This window comes from Protopterus annectens, chromosome 11.part0, assembly GCF_019279795.1.
Source record: "Protopterus annectens isolate FY-2018-M chromosome 11.part0, PAN1.0, whole genome shotgun sequence".
Classification (NCBI taxonomy): Eukaryota; Metazoa; Chordata; order Ceratodontiformes; family Protopteridae; genus Protopterus; species Protopterus annectens.
The window spans coordinates 22153585-22171555 of NC_056745.1; the positions used below are offsets into that span (position 1 = coordinate 22153585).

General features: G+C 41.9%; 1 protein-coding gene across 1 annotated transcript in view; it reads right to left on the reverse strand.

The window, feature by feature from the left end:
* The window catches only part of LOC122815137 (zinc finger protein 506-like), a 171809-nt gene that overhangs the window by 72363 nt on the left and 81475 nt on the right, over nucleotides 1-17971 (reverse strand). Inside the window, exon 2 of the mRNA XM_044087390.1 lies at nucleotides 13843-13969. Coding sequence (XP_043943325.1) covers nucleotides 13843-13969 — 127 coding nt within the window. The remainder of the gene's footprint in view (nucleotides 1-13842; nucleotides 13970-17971) is intronic.

The window sequence follows — 17971 nt, forward strand, 5'->3', positions numbered from 1 at the left end:
AAGAACCTAAGTGGAAACTCTCAGATCTGCTCTGAGTTGGTGCAGAATGACACAAAATACACTGAACCGACTGATATTGCCAACATTTGGCAGACAGGTTCAGTGCAAACTTCACACCCCTCTCACCCCCTAAAGGACCCATAACTATACCAGAAGAATGTAAGGCAATCACCGACACACAGGTTAAAACAGCCCTATCCAAAGCCAAAAGCACAGCCCCAATGGGACCGAACGGTGTCCCAGGCTGTGTCTTACAAGAGCTCCAAAATTAACTAACCCTTCACCTAAACACACTGTTCAAACTCAGCCTTTCTACAGGCTACGTACCCACAGAGTGGTGCACAGCAACAGTTATCCCACTTCATAAAGGTAATGCCACAACGGACCCCGGGAACTATCGCCCTGTAAGCCTGACTAGCCTGGTCTGCAAGGCTATGGAGTGCATCATCATGGAACTCATTAACAGAGACATTGGGAAACTCCAAACTTTGGACCCCACCCAGTTTGGCTTTAAGGGCAGATCATTCCTCCTAAACCTGGTGGACTTCTTTGAGACAGTTACCAAGGCATTAGATGAGGGTAAGGAGGGCCACACAGCCTACCTAGATCTCGCAAAGGCTTTTGACACCATTCCCCATTCTGGTATTATAGACAAACTCTCCAACCTGAACATTAACCCCTATGTCACGAGATGGGTTGCAAATTGGCTCATGGAGAGAACCCACATGGTGAGAGTTGCAGACTCTAGGTCCGACTCTAAACCAGTTACAAGTGGCGTCCCCCATGGCTCAGTCCTGGGACCCCCTCCTGTTCGGTATATACTTCTCAGAGGTACAGGCAAGCACAAGAGGACTATGGCTGACCAAGTTCACAGACGACCGCAAACTAGGGGCCATAATTGATTCTCCGGCTGATACAGACACCCTCCAGAATGGTCTCACTGAGACAGATACCTGGTGTCAAAATCATGGCCTCAAGCTGAATGCCAAAAAGTGCATAGTTATCCCCTTAAGAAAAAACAAAGTACCCGCGAACTACCACATAGGTGGTAGTCCCCTAAATACAGAAAAAGTAATAAGGGATCTGGGAACCAAAGTAGATTGTAATCTCTCCTTTGATAATCATATTGCCAAGGTGGTTAGAAAATCCTTCTATGTGGCCCACCTAATTTCAAAAGGGTTCTCATCCAGATCAAAGGAGGTTATTGTGCCCCTCTACTCATCACTCATCAGACCCATCATAGAGTACAATGCCCCATTTGGGATGTACCTTACAAGACTCGTGCAACAGCTGGAAAGACCACAGAAGTACCTCACCAAGAGGATTACTGGCCTCAAACAGATGCCCTATGCAGCCCAACTGAAGAAACTCCAGCTGTACTTGGTTGCATACCGTGTACTCAGAGGTGATCTCTGCTTGACATACAAGGCATGTCCAACCCAGAATTGATAGATATGCTCCACCTAAAAAAAACAAATTGCTGAGAGCCACACGCTCTAGGGATATAAACCTTACCACAACGATAAATAAGACGTGCTGGAGGGATAGATTCCTGACCCAGAGACTCCCCATGCTTTGGAACAAGATTGCAATATACATCAGGCAGAGTCCCTCACTAGCACTCTTCAAGAGAAACCTTGACGGGTGGATGGGAAACAGAAAATTTACCCCGGGGATCACTGCAGTGGCTCTGCTGGACAGAGACACAGGGAACTAATCTAAGGGGGCAGCAAAAGCCAACACACTTTGGCTAGGCTTATAAATGCCCTTGGGCAGATAGCCTATTACTTACCTATGAACCTATGAACCTGGCACAGTGGCATAGTGTGTGTGTATGTCTGACTCTCTGTGGATGTGTTGGATAGATAACAAATATAATGGAGAAATGTGTTTATGTGTTTTTGTTACCTAACCTGCATTATGGCTAGCAGTGGATAGATAATGTCATGCTGGTATGTTGTACGATGCTCACATCACATAAATAGTATTTTACTCTTTGGATGGCACATCTTTTCATTTTTTTATGATAGAGGATTATGGTGCTGTATATGTAAAATGGATGTGGGAATGTAGTGTAAGCTGCAGAAAGTGCAGTGTATGTGCACTCATGAGTGTGATTATCAGTTTTATACAGCATGTGGTGTGTGCATGTGTGTGTTGGGAATGTATAAACAATCCCCTTGTGATGCCAAATGTCTTAATTTGTGTGCATGTGTGGAGTTGCTGTCAATGTTTTGTGTTTGTTAATAATTTTCACAATTAACGGTGCATTGAGATAGTGTGTTGGCATGACTTGAGGCTCTTGGTTTAGACCATGGGGATTGCAGTTGTAGTTGCACAGATACATAATAGCTCATTTTTGGGTGTTACATTACAGCGTATATGTGTATGTGTCTCTATGTGTCTATGTATGTGCAGTAGTTGTAGCAGAAAGGTGTGGAGCATGGTTACAGGGACATAAGCATGTTACCTGTGCATTTGCCAGCTGATATCATCAGTGTGTTTTACTGCTACAGCTTTGTGTGGTCACAATCAGTGGCTATGTGTCTGACTTACAAGACATTAATCAAAATAAGGACAGCTCTGAGTGGGAGATGGTGAGCACTGTGGAATAAACACACTGGGGGTGGGGTTAATAGAATTTCAATGAATAAACACACTGGGGGTGGGGTTAATAGAATTTCAATGAATAAACACACTGGGGGTGGGGTTAATAGAATTTCAATAGGATACACTAAAACTGTTGCTAGGTCAAACTAATTGTGGTGTAAAACATGCTGCCTGTGATAGTCACTTATTTGTCATTTCTCAAGGAACTGTCAGAAATCTTTGTTAGTAGTCAATAGTAAAGGTTGGAGTAGTGTAGATGGGGAAGCAGTGTTGGCATGAATTCAGACAGAAAAGTGTAAACTCTAGGTATTGCATTGCACTTATAGAAGAATATATTGAATAGCATCAGAAAATGTGTAATGGAAACTTCAACAACTGTGCAAACTAAAGCAATAGTAAGGAAAAGTATAAAGTAACATCAGTGGGCTGTCTGAGAGATAACAAGACTGAGGGCTGCATAGTAATGTAAAGATCTGTCGGAAATAAAAAGAGTATGTGCTTGCAGACATATCCACATCTGTGAGTAGCCAATATGAATTCTAATAAGTGTATAGTACAGAGCACAACTTCAAGGATACTTAGAATCCTGTATTTTAAGGACTGCTAAAATCATCTTGTAACATTATGTATAGTATTTTGAAAGTGGTACTCACATGACAAGAGTAAGGAGACAGAACTGAGGGTTGGTTTGTCCTGTTTGATCTTTAGTAGCACTTTGGAGAGGAGAGGCAGAGGGGGAAAGGCATACACTAATAGATTTTTCCAGCTGAAGGACAGAGCATCCACTTTCCAACTTAGTTTGTAGGCAGTCCTTGTGCAGAATTTGTCCAATTGGTAGTTCTGGGGAGAGGCAAACAGGTCTATATCTGGACTCACCCATTTGTGTATCAACATGTTGAAAGCCTTTGGTTCCAGTTTCCACTCGTGTGGGTCCATGAGATTTCTGCTTAGTTCGTCTGCCAGTGTATTTAGTCTTCCTGGCAGGAATTGAGCTTGTAGATGCACTTGGTAGCTCAAGGCTGTGTTCCACAGAGCCATGGCTAGTCTGCAGAGGGGGTAGGAATGGGTACCCCCCTGCTTGTTTATGTACCACATAACAGTGGTGTTGTCCATCTTTACCATTAATTGTCCTGGAAGAATGTGGTCCTTGAAAGCTGTCAGCACATTCTGTACAGCTAACATTTCTTTTTGATTGATATGCAGGTGCATTTGACTTGGGCTCCATTTGCCCTGAATGCACTTCCCTGCCAAGTGAGCCCCCCGTGCATAGTCTGATGCATCTGTTGTTAGGGTTTGGGCGGCAGGGGGTAGAGTAAATGGTAGTCCCTTGTTTAGGTGGCAGGCCTCTGTCGACCAAAGGAATTCTAACTGTAGGCAACGTATGATAGGAATCATTGCTTCTAGATCCTGAGACTGTTGACACCATAGGCTTTTTAGATACCATTGTAGTTTCCTCATATGCAGTCTTGCATATAGAATTAGTAGAATGCAGGAGGCCATGAACCCCAAGGCTTGTAGTATTTGCCTTGCAGATAGCAGGGTCTTTGTGGCCATTAGTTTGAAATAAGTTGTCAAATGAACTTGTTTCTCTGGTGTGCAGAAAGCCATCTGGGAAGTTGTGTTCAAGCTTGCTCCCAGGAATATAATTTGTTGACAGGGTACCAGATGAGATTTCTTTTCGTTTATGGTGTATCCCAGACAAGTGAGCACCATTTGTACAAATGCCAGATGATTCAAAAGTATGTCCTGGCTTTCTGCCTGAATTAGACAATCATCCAGGTATGGATATATTTGAGTTTTACTTTGCCTGAAAATGCAATGACTGGTGCCAGGCACTTTGTGAATACCCTGGGTGTAGTAGATAAGCCAAAGGGCAGTGCAGAGAACTGATAGTGCATGTAGCCTGCTTTGAAGTGTAGGTATCTTCTGCAAGACTCCCTGATAGGGATGTGCAGGTAGGTTTCCTTTAGATTCAGTGTTGCCAACCAGGCATCTTTGCCTAGCATAGGAAGCAACTGGTGAAGAGTTAGCATCTTGAATTTTGGAATCACCAAAATAATGTTTAAGATGGATAGGTCCAGGATAGGGCGCCATGAATTGTCTTTTCTGGGTACCAGGAAAAGTCTTGAGTAAAAACCTTGTCCCTTTTCCTCTTGTGGTACAGTTGGAATAGCCTTTATGCTTAAGAGAGAGAGTACTAGCTTTTGAGCCTCTGCCCACTGATGTGGGGGTAGATCTGGCCAACCGTTTGGAGTTGGTAACATCTGGAAGTGAAATCTGTATCCTTGGGAAACTATATTTAAAACCCATTTGTCCTGGGTAATGAGTTCCCAGTTTTTGGCCTGCAGAGCAATCTTTCCCCCTAAAGGAGCAGGCAGTTGAGAAGTGCTTGGAAGTTTTAAGGTTAAGTCATTGAGACAGCTTACTATAGGGGGAAGTCTTAGTACTCCCTGATTTGGAAGTGGAAGCCCCCCACTGCTTAGTCCTGTGCGTACCTTGGGACTGAAACCTGGGGGTTCTGCTTGTTCTGGGTTTGGACTGAGAAGGCCTGGAAGAGGCAGGAAAGGACCAATTCTTAGAGGGCCAATACCTACTAAACCTTGGAGGCTGTGCTTGTCAGAAATCGTTAACAGTTTGCATTTAGCTTTTTCCTCCATTTTTTTAAGAACTTCTTCTGCTTTGTTGTCAAAAAGGCAGTCCCGATTTAAGGGAACATCCAACAATTTAGCTTTAACATGATCTGGCAAAGATTGGTCCTTAAGCCAAGCATGCCTTCTAAGTACAGACCCAGTGACAGCAGCCCTGCAAGATGCTTCAAATGAATCAAAACCACATTGCAAAGTATGTTTTCCAACCTGTTCAGCAGAATGCATTAAATCCTGTAAATCTTTATTTTCAGCACAGTCAGGAATCAACATAATTTTCTGTTTAAGCAATCCAATAATATGTTGCTGATACTTTAACAAGTGAAACTGATAGTTTAAGGCCCTAATGGGCAAGGTTGCAGAAGTGTATACCTTCTTACCCCATCTCTCCAGCGCCCTGGAGTCTATATCAGAAGGGGTAGGATTTTTGGCAGTAGTAGCCTTAATGCCCTTGCATCCCTGTGAAATGGTCTCAGGATCCGCAGTAGGATTTTTAAGAAGCAACTTGTGAGAGTCAGGAACCCTGTAATATCTATCAGGTTTCCTGGGAGCAGGAGGTAAAGAATCAGGGGCCAAGCTAGATTCCGAAAAGGCATCATAGGTTCATAGGTTAGTACTAAGCTAACTGCCCTTGCGAGCCATTTTAAGCCTAGCCAATTATCCCTTGTGAGACTCAAACCCTGCACTTTGTGTTTGTAAGGCAAACACCTTAACCATTAGGCCACCTTTAAAACAAAGTAATCTGCCCTGCCAAGTCTCCAACTCAGGACCCTGTACACTAGAGTCAGAACAATGTACCACTGCACCATTTGAGCTGTATCAACAATGTCTAGTACAGGAGGGATAGCTAAAGGCCTGTGTTGAGGCAGGAGTAAGAAATCCCTAAGCCTCTTTTTAGAATCAGAGTAATCCTGGCTTTCCCAGCGGAAATGCTCCCTAAGAGTATGCAAGGTTTCACCAAAAGAGAAATCCTCTGGAGGGGAAGCAGAGGGAATAGAGTCCTCTGCATCAGAATCCTCATAGGTAGATAAGGGTAAATCCTGGTCATCAGAAGAAACAGAAATTTCAGAATCCTGATCAGAAGAATCATAAGCAAATTCACTCCTAGGTCTCTTAGAAGGTGAGGGTTGGCTTCCCCTGACTAAAGTAATAAGGTCTTCAGCCATTCTTATCATTTGTTTTTTAGGCATAGAGGCCTGAGCATGCAGTCTGGGCATCGGTTTTCTAGGCATGGTTTGAGTTTTAGGCCTTAAAGAAGAAGGTGGCATTGGTTTAATATGTAAGTCAGTAGGCCTGAATACACCCTCAGAAGCCAGTGCCTGCACAGCGTCTCCGGACCCATCCAAGGTAGAGACATCCACAGGTTCCACAGTTGAAGCATCTCGTGGCATACCAAACTCCGAATGGGTCTCAGTAGAGGCCTGTGAATCTGAAGTAGCGGGTATCAGGGGCTGCGAAAGTGCCTCACTGAGTACGGGTGAACTGGCGACTGGCTTAGGAGTAGCGTTGTTGGCAGCTTTGGACCTAGGCGGCCTGTCTCTATCTTTATCTTTATGTTTTTTCGGAATGTTGGCAGTCGGATGGCTTACCGAAGACATATCTGGATAATTGAACAGAGAACCGAAATATTTAGAAGTGTAAATATACCAACAACGGATAGTTCATTGGTTAAATTTAAATAAGGCACAAAACCGACAGCGAGGTATGCCGTGGTCAGGGCCTAGGCAAGGAATACAGTATGGATGAAAATCTTTATGAGGTATTTGCTTTCCACAAGAAATGCAATTATTAACTTTTATTGACATCGGTAAAGAGCAAGACAAAGTTTCCCCAACGGGGTTGTTAGCTTTAGTTGAAGACTTCGGTTCTGAAACTTGAAAACAAAAATTTCAGGAGTCAGCCAACCGGCAATTGTGAACTGCTTCTGCTTCGGGCACCACAAGGAAAGAAAGACTTATGTAACAGCATCGGCTGCATGCTTTATATCCCTGACTATCTGACATCATGGAAGATGAGACAGCAACTAAAGCTGTACCCAAGACTTTGATAATCAGGCCGACTGAGGGCTACTGCAAGCAGATAACCCAAATGTGATGACTGCAACAGTGAAACACGAAGAACATCAGTAAGTTATACTGATATTGAGGTTTCTCAAAATTAGCAGTACCTCTCAGTTATTCCATTCTAAGTGATTGGAACTACAATGTGACAGTCCAACCATGGGGATTGTAATCTCTTCAACTGTGTCATCAGAGTGCATTATGAGGAAGATTTAGCTTTTGAAGAAAAAGTCTTTTTAGGATGTCTGCCCCCAGAAAGGCATTCAGGGTTACAAACAAAATAAAACTAGTAGTGACTACTAAATTCTGGTGAGTACAGGTCAGCAAAATGTAGAAATTAAAGAAAAGATAAAAATGTGTTCTCATTTTTTTCCCCCATAGTGGTCCTTTAATGGCCTGAGCTATTTAGAAAGGATAGAAGCATTACGTATCTTATAGACTGAGGGCTGATATGTCCCTCACCTACCACATCATTAGAGACCTTGATGTTCTAGTTCTCCTATATCTCTGCAAGTCTAATAGCTTAGAAAATGGAAGAACTGGAGACATAAATCTTCACCAACAGATAACAGAGCAAGATGAAAACTAAAATTCATTACTCAAAAGTTGGGTTTATTAACTCTATAAGAAACATACTGTTGGAAAATGGAAGCAAAATCAAAGAGTTAATGAATCCCAAAAAATGAGGTGTCAGACAAGGAAATCACTTCTGGGATATAAAATCCAAACAATGCAACACTCATCTCCAATTTCTTCTCAAAATGCCAAACAGAAAAAATCTTAAATACTACTTTCCAAAATTCTTTGAGCTTTAGACCCAAATGAAAATATGAATCCATCACTGAAAACTTCAGAACACCACCTCGAATAGGTTCATAGGCAAGCACTAGACTAGCTGCCCTTGTGGGCCATTTTAAGCCTGGCCAGTTTCCCCTTTTTCTGCTTGGGTTAACCTTTCTCACAATGCTAGATTGGTCTAGACCGTCCCATGGTCAATAATCATACTGGTAACTGGGATCGTACCATAGATAATGTGCACAGACCCATGCATGGGATAAAGCATTTAGGAGCTGTTTCTTTTCATATGTAGTACATGGGGAAGTCCTGGGGTAACATTTTCTGTTTCCCACCCATAGATCCGTGAGCTTTGTATTATGTGGATGGGGAGTCTATTTCAGAGCAGTGGCATCCTCTGCAATATAAACTCTCTATCCAAACTGTTCTCTTGATATTGCAGAAGACATTTAGATCCCTAGACAAGAGTTTTTCTGATGGATTTAGTGCACGTCAGCAAGTCAAATGACATTAGTACTGGGTCAGAGGATGCCTTGTATGTCAGACACAGGTCATCTCTTAGCAGTCTGTAGAATGCCAAATATAGTGACAGAGATTTGAGCCTGTCCATGTATGATACATTGTTTAGGCCTTGCATCCTTTCAGTAAGGTACTTTTGTGGGCATTGTTGCACGTGTCTGGACAGATACATGTTAAAGTGGACATTACACTCAATGATTGTCCAATAAGAGCTAAGTAAATTGGTGCAATGACATCCCTAGAGCTACACACACTCCCATTGTTTATAAGCTGTGCAATGTAGAAGGGCTTTCTTATAATGATGGACACATGTTGGTTGAAAATTAGGTCACTGTCCACTTAAGTTCCCAAATCCCGTACAACTGGATCAGCTCTTAGGGGTGTATCATGAAATGTGGAAGCTCCTCAGACCAGATGACTCCCCAAAGGATACAATAATATATTTTTTAGCATTTAGTTTCAGTCTATGATTTTAGCTCTAGTAATGTACTTGGGAAAACTTTCCTGTAGGATGGCCAAGTCTTTTGTGGATTCAATGACTGGTCTTAGCTTGCAGTCATCAGCAAACTTTGTTAGTCACAGTCCTTTGGTATGGGCTTGTACTTCAGAAAAGTAGATGCCAAACATGGTTCTGCTGTAATATGACCCTCATCTATATGAAGACTACACACGACTCCAACCTGGTCAGGTCTGAAGACTACCCATGACTCCAACCTGGTCAGGTCTGAAGACTACATACAACTCCAACCTGGTCAGGTCTGAAGACTACACATGACTCCAACTTGGTCAGGTGTAATTTCTGCAGTCACCAATTACCTTAGGCACCCTGCACTGGGAAGCTCTCCAGGTGTACCCATCAGCCCATAAGAGAAACATCTGGGATTACAGGAAGACAAAAACAGAAGCCTGCATTGAGGCTGTGGGGTGAAATCTACCAATGCACAACATAATATAGCAAGGATTTTAGACCAGGAGTCCTATCTTGTTATGTAAAGACATGATAATCATTTTAAATTATTAAAACTTAATGTCTCTCCGGCTTAACAAGGAAATTAATTAGAAATATTTTCTTAACTAGGTGTCTTATAATTGGGTGGTGTTAATTACAGCCGTATTTACTTACTGCTTTCTCTGTGATTTTCTTACTCCCTTGAAAGCTTTGCTGAAGAACCAGGAGTGTTTTGAAAGTTTTAATAAACTACTGATTCTCCACTTTTGGTCATTTTCTGTTTATTATTACTATTACCATTAGTACTAATAATAATTCTGTTTGAACTTATAGGATGTTTTTTTCACGATTTCTCAGGGGAGGGCAGTAGAGGCTGCATATTTCCTGTAGCCCTTCCCTGTGCGTCTGATATTGCTCTACAACTTGTGTGTCATGCAGTCCATGATAAGTGAAATGGGGTGGGGGCTCCATACCTTTCTCCTTCTTGGCTGTGGTCTGGCAGCAGGAGCAGCAGTGCCTTGAATTAAAGCCTGTTGCTTATACAGGGTAATGATGGCACCAGCAATTCTGAATTTGTCCCCCTAAGAATAATCGTGTCTGTATCCCAAAGAGTTTTGGATTTCAGGGCAAAAGGGAGCACTGACTCTACATGATTACTTTATACAGCCCCGAATAGTTTCATCATGTTGGATTAGTTCGTTAGCATATAATTTGGCTACTTATGCTTTCTTTAGTATATTCTGCAGTTTACCCTTGATTTGAGGCTCTGCACTAAATACAAAATAGCACATAGAGCACACTATAGTGTGCACAGTACTTAATGTAGGTATTCACGAACCCTGCTCTTGCACAGCACATGGCAGGCCACATGGAATCCTGTATGGGTAGTGATGTAAACACAAATGAAAGTACAGGAACTCCTTGCTTAGCCCAAGGTATCCGGTGTTACAGTACATGCATTCCAATTTTATCAAAACTATCAAGCACTTCTCCGTAAGAAACATAACGGTGGGACTGAAAGATTTATAGAGACTTGAACTTCACACAATTCAGCATGACGACCAAAGGCAGTGTGGTCCAGAACTAGTCAGGGAGCCTCATTTCCTTGTGGAGTATGAAGAGATAGGAGTAGAATTCAAAGTCCTCCACTATGGGAGTGGAGACACACTATTCAGCACTTTCAAACTAGGGGTGCCATGTCCCCCTTGGGAGGGGGATGTATTGGTAGTGGATGCACCAGCTGAACAACTGGTCCTACATATATGATCTAACACCCACCACTAATCCTAATTTATGGGTTGTGAGAAGGGAAAAAAATAGAAAATGTTATGTTGCCCCGTTCGATTCTCAGTTAGAGCGTCTTCTGTGTGGCGACATGCGTGAATGGGCGTTCCTTCGTTGAAGGTTGTGCATCAGGCCCGGCAAAAATCTACTGCCAATCATTAGCGGACCGGAGTTCCGCTCTGGCGACCCCTAACCGGGAAAAGCCGAAAGACACAACAACTCTATGCATCTCTGAGGATGACACAACAAATGTTTAACCACATAGAGCCTTAGAGGACAGTTAATAAATGTTTGGTAGAATTTATAAGATGACAAAGGTATGGCAGAATGTGTCATCAGGCATAGGAATCAACCAAAGGGTTTCCTCAATACTTCCTGATCCTCTTGATGGGTAACTGTCTCTGAACCAATGGCCATCTAAGAGTCTTGGTCTCTGAACCAATGGCCATCTAAGGGTCTTGTTCACTTGTTCCTGAGATGGTTTGAATAATGTAGCTGGAGTAACACCCACTGAAGTGCCTCTTCCACCATATCCTGACCTCCCTGGAGTGCAGCTACATGTGGATCAATAAACAACCTCATCCACTGCTTCCTGACCCTCTTGTACAATAGCTGTATATAGTTTCCTTGCATATTTGTATAATCAGTTCTGCCAAGATCAGTACATCGTTTCCTGTCAAAAGTTTAATGATAGAATATTTCACTAATGAACATTAGCAAATGCTAGGCATGGCCTTCCATGCCACAGTGGCACATTCATATGACAGGCCACGGTGGCACATTCATGTAACATGCCATGGCAGCACATTTATACAACATGCCAATTGTGGCACATTCATATGCCATGGGGGCACATTCATATAACATGGCATGGCAGCACATTCATGCATCATGCCATGATGGCACATTCATATGCCATGGTGACACATTCAGATAACATGCCATGGTGGCACATTCATATGCCATGATGGCACATTCATATGCCATGATGGCGCATTCGTATGACATGCCATGTTAGCACATTCAGATAACATGCCATAGTGGCACATTCATATAACATGTCATGATGGCACAGTCATATAACATACCATGGCAGTACATTCACATAACATGCCATGGTGGCACATTCATAAAGCGTGGTGGCACATTCAGATAACATGCCATGATGGCACATTCATATGCCATGGTGGCACATTTATATAACATGCCATGTTGGCACATTCATATAAACTTCCAACAGTCTTCACAGACACTGTTCTTTCTAGCAGTGGCTGTACATTCCAGACTATAACAGGCTGCCTCCAAAGACTGAAGCACCTCAGAAAAGTCAGTCCCTATACTAATGGTATTACATGCAAAAGAAGAACAAGCTGTATAAACTGTATACAAATTATATCAATAAAGTGGAAGACCTTCACGTAACAAACTGGAGTCAAGTAATTTAAATCTGCATCCCACCATCAATGGGCTGGTAGAATGATTTGTGCAAACATCTAACAGCCATGTGCCCAGGCAACAAACTTTGCAACAGATGTGATTTTATTTTTACCTTCATAAAATCATACAACCACATATGCCATACCTGGTGCAAAATTCATGAACATAAGTCTCTGGCCAAGATTAGATTTGTGAAAATGTAACATAAGAAGATGGGTAAATGCTCACCAGTTTCATTCTATGAAGGCATCTTTCAGAAGTTTTAACACAAGACAGGCATGCATTACTATGAGACTGTAGAACTAACAAACAGCTGCTGGGCCAAAGTATGCCCATAACAGGTCCTCCTGATGTATATCACTGATTTTGGAACACATGGCATACAATGACATCATACAGGCCAAATACAAATTCCCAACCAATCCAAAAGTCAGGAACATAGAAGATTTTCACAGCAATTCCCTGTACAGAACTTGAAACATCTCCCTTACCAAAGAGAACAACATAATCAAGAGTTTTACGCCATCACTTCTCTGTGTATCCCAGGGACCAACACCCTAACTTACAGAGCTATGAGCATACTGTGTCAGTCTGTGTATCTCTGGGACCATCACCCTAACTTACAGAGCTATGAGCATACTGTGTCAGTCTGTGTATCCCTGGGACCATCACCCTAACTTGCAGAGCTATGAGCATACTGTGTCAGTCTGTGTATCTCTGGGACCATCACCCTAACTTACAGAGCTATGAGCATACTGTGTCAGTCTGTGTATCCCTGGGACCATCATCCTAGCATACTGTATCAGCCTGTATATCCCTGGGACCATCACTCTAACTTACAGAGCAATGAGAATATTGTGTTACTATCATCATTTGCTAAGTCAGGAACCATTATCTAAGAACTGATACCATGTGCCTGTAGTTCTGTGACATAGATTCCATGTTTAACATTGACACAATTCCCCTTAATGTACGGACACCATATGCTCAGAATTCTGCACTTTCACCTCCTGCCTTTGGGACCATCTTGGTTACTTGCAGATGCCATGTGCTTGTAGTTCTGTGACATCACTTCTTTCTATGGCTCTGTTATAATCCCCCTTTAGCTACTGACACCATGTGCTTGTTGTTCTGAGGTTTTATTTTCTTGTGTAGCTCTGGTATTACTTCTGTTTCCCTACTAACACCATGTGCTCATAGTTCTGAGACATCCCTTCCTTGTGTAGCTCTGGTATGTACCCCCTATGTACCCCTTACCTAATGATACAAATGTCCTCACAGTTATGTGACATCACTACCTTGTGTTGCTCTGTTATAATATTCACTTAACTAGTAGCATTGTGCTGAGCTCTATGACACCACTTCTTTCTTAGCTCTGGTGTGAAGTCCACCTTACCTTCTGATACCATATGCTCATAGTTATTTCTTATCACTGCTTTGTGTAGTTCCGGTATGATTCCTCCTTCCTTACCTACTAACACCATGCACTCAAAGTACTATGACATTAGTTCCTTGTGTAGCTCTAGTATGATCCCCCCCTTACCTAGTGATACCATGTGCTCATAGTTCTGTGACATCACTTCCTTGTACAGTTCTTTTTTCTGATCACTCAGCATCTTCCATTCTTCCCTTGAAAACTCAACAGCAACATCTTCAAAGGTTTCTGGTACCTGAAAGTAAAAGGGAGTTATTTAATGTTTCTTGATATCATCATACGTACAAAAGTTAAAACTTTCTAAAAAAATAAATAATGTAACATTTGTTGCATAAATTACATAAAATCCCTCTCCCTCTTACCACTAACAAATGTATCTGCCATCTAAAAATAACCATAAGCCACAGAAGCATGGGCCATTTTCTAGAACAGCTCTCAGTTTTGGGAGGCAGGGGGTCTAAATTATGGAAGGATGAGAAAGTCAGATTCAACAGCCAAGAGTACAGCACAATGTTAACATAATGACACCTATGTGAATGCACTGTGTACATGTAAAATCAGAGGTACAAAAGGAGGATATGACTGAAGCAGGAAGGAACATAGGAGAGAGTACTCAGTGTGCAGCTGCCTGGAGATTGTTTTTGTACAGCACACATACAGCAGCAGAAACATTGTGTGACGATTTGCCAGTGACTGTATAACACATTGTATATCACAGTCCATGCTTGAATGGCACTATCTGGAAAAATACTATAACCTGTACTTCAATGCAAATGTGTACATGCAAAATAGGGAAAAACACATCAAGTATTTTTCCCTCCAGCCTGACTGAGCAGGAAGTTCAGAAGCATTCATTCCATGGACATGCCAGTTGCATACTGTCCAGCAGGATAATATAATAACTGACTTTAACGTAGTAAGAAATACAGAAACTATAGATAAAGGTGACAAACAGCATATTTATACATCTTGTGAAAATTACACTGGAGAAGTACAATGATCTGTGTAAGGGGAATGCAATACACGTATATAATGTGTAGCTAATATAGCAGTTGACACATAAAGACTGCAGTGAGCAATGCAACACAGTCACACCATGCCACTGAACATTATGAAGCACAGCGTCATGCTACTAAACACTATGAAGCACAGCATCATGCCACTAAACACTACAAAGCACAGGGTCATGCTACTGAACACTATGATCATGCCACTAAACACTATACCACTAAACACTGTGAAGCACAGCATCATGCCATTAAACACAATGAAGCACAGCATCATACCACTAAACACTGTGAACCACAGTGTCATACCACTAAACACTATGAAGGACAGCATCATGCCACTAAACACTATGAAGCACAGCATCATACCACTGAACACAATGAAGCACAGGGTCATACCACTAAACACTATGAAACACAGTGTCATACCACTAAACACTACGAAGCACAGCATCATGCCACTAAACACTATGAAGCACAGAGTCATACCACTGAACACAATGAAGCACAGTGTCATACCACTAAACACTGTGAAGCACAGCATCATGCCACTAAACACTATGAAGCACAGGGTCATGCCACTGAACACTATGAAGCACAGCATCATGCCACTAAACACTATGAAGCACAGGGTCATGCCACTGAACACTATGAACCACAGGGTCATGCCACTAAACACTATGAAGCACAGTGCTATGCCACTAAACACTATGAAGCACAGCATACACATCATGCTGATCAATACAATGTGCATAAAGATCACTTATGTGTGCAATGCAAATAATGTAACCAGATGACACAGATGATGGGTAGTCAATAGGGTGGTGCATGCAAGCCACAACATGTCCTCATATGCTTTGAAGCACAGTACTCCAGTCATGCTGAAACATAATGGAATATGATCAGTAATGGAATACACTACCATGTATATGTGTTGTAGGCAATATCTCCAGTGGACACAAGCAGGCTGCAGTTAGCAATATGGTCCACATGCCCCACTTTAACCTATGACACATGGTATACACACATCCTGCTGGACAAGGCAAACACTATGCCATGGAAAATGCCATCTCTGTAATGAATGCCATATACATGTCAAGAGGGACACACACACACACACACACACACATGCACACACACACGCACGCACACATGCACACACCAGGCAAACACTTCAATATGGAAAATGCCAGCCCTGCAATGAATGTCTTATGCAAATCAAGAGGGACACACACACACACACACACACACACACACACACACACACACACACACACACACACACACACACACACACACACACACACATACACACACACAATAAGGCAAACACTTTAATATGGAAAATGCCAGCCCTGTAATGAATGGCATAAAGAACTCAAGAGGGACACAAATCCCACACACCCACACACACACAATAAGGCAAACACTTTAATATGGAAAATGCTAGCCTTGTAATGAATGTCACATACAAGTCAAGAGGGACACAAATCACTCACATACACATACACACACACACACACACACACACACACACACACACACACACACACACACACACACACACACACACACACACACACACACACACACACAAATTAAGGCAAACACTTTAATACAGAAAATGCCAGCCATGTAATGAATGTCATATACAAGACAAGGGGACATAAATTACACACACACACACACACACACACACACACACACACACACACACACACACACACACACACACACAAAATAAGGCAAACACTTTAATACAGAAAATGCCAGCCCTGTAATGCGCATCATCTGCAAGTTATAAGGGACACGGACCCAAATGAAAACACATGCGGTAAGTGAATGTGCTTTATTATTGAAATTTAGTAAGAATATTCAAGAGAATATTTAACAAAACAAAGATATTGGACAAATAAAACTGGCATGAAATCTTTCTTACTTAAAACGCAAAGCATAAATTATGTATGCAGCTGAAATTTTAAACTATATTATTTGATGCTTGGCTTTATTAGTATCAGAGGTAAGTACTAGGCTAGCTGCCCTTGCAGACCATTTTAATCCTAGCCAAATTCCCTTTCAAAGGTGAGAATCAAACTCTGTACCTTGCAACTGTGAGGTAAATAACTTAACCATTATACCAAGCCCTAACAATGCAACTTAGGAAAGGGGGTCAGAAAGAGGAGGAGAGGGAGGTTAAATGCCATCATATTTGTAAGGTTTACCTACAATGACTATTGTACTTTTTGTGTAACATATTTTTATCTCTGAGCCTGTATTTAGAACAGCTTGTATTATTATTATTATTACTATTAGTATTATTTTACTTTCGTACACACAAGCACACACACATGAGCACAAATTTTCAGATATAGGTAGTAATGTTGATTTCCAATTTCCTGTTTTGTGCTACTATAAGAAAAGCCACAATTATTCATATCTTAAGTAAATGTGAAGATTTAGCTGCATTAAGTAAAATTATTATTCTAGAAGCAGTGACCCTGGGTTGGAATGCAGGAGGTCATTGGTTCGATTCCTGACAACAGCATATAGGCAAAGGATGAAATCTATAAACTGTTATAGCAAGCCATTTCCTGCAATCCAGAGTTCAATTCCTTCAGCCTTCATTTGTCTACTATGTGGCTCTGAGCAAACCACTTAACTAGACAGCCCAACGGGGCAGTTTGAAAATGGGGGTGGACTCCTCAATAGCCTCCATGACTGAGTGCCTCATAACTGCCTATAAACAAAAGAGGTTTTCCAGTGTGTGTGTGTGTGTGTGTGTGTGTGTGTGTGTGTGTGTGTGTGTGCATAATCTAACCTTAAAAATGACCATACTAGGGGTTTCTTTACGGAAATGAAAATGTTTTTTAAGAGAAGCATGGCACATAACTGTTCACAGACTCCTTGTTAGTCTAGAGGAAGTAACACCAGCACAAAAAGTGGAGATCCTGGATATATGTCCCTGACAAGAACCAGTGTTTCTTAATGCCAACAGATGTAGTATTGTAGATCAGAGTGTGTGATATACCTTCAAGAAGTATTCCAGTCAGTGGGCATGTGCATGTAACTGAGCACATGTAAGCAAGAGTGCCATTTTGAGTGAGTAGCTAGAGTGACAGCATGCATGTGTGTAGTAGTTAGTCAGTTAGTCTGTTTACGTTTAATGTTCCTGCTATCCATTCTGATGTGTTTTTGTGTAACAAACTACATAAATGAACACCCAAGCCTCA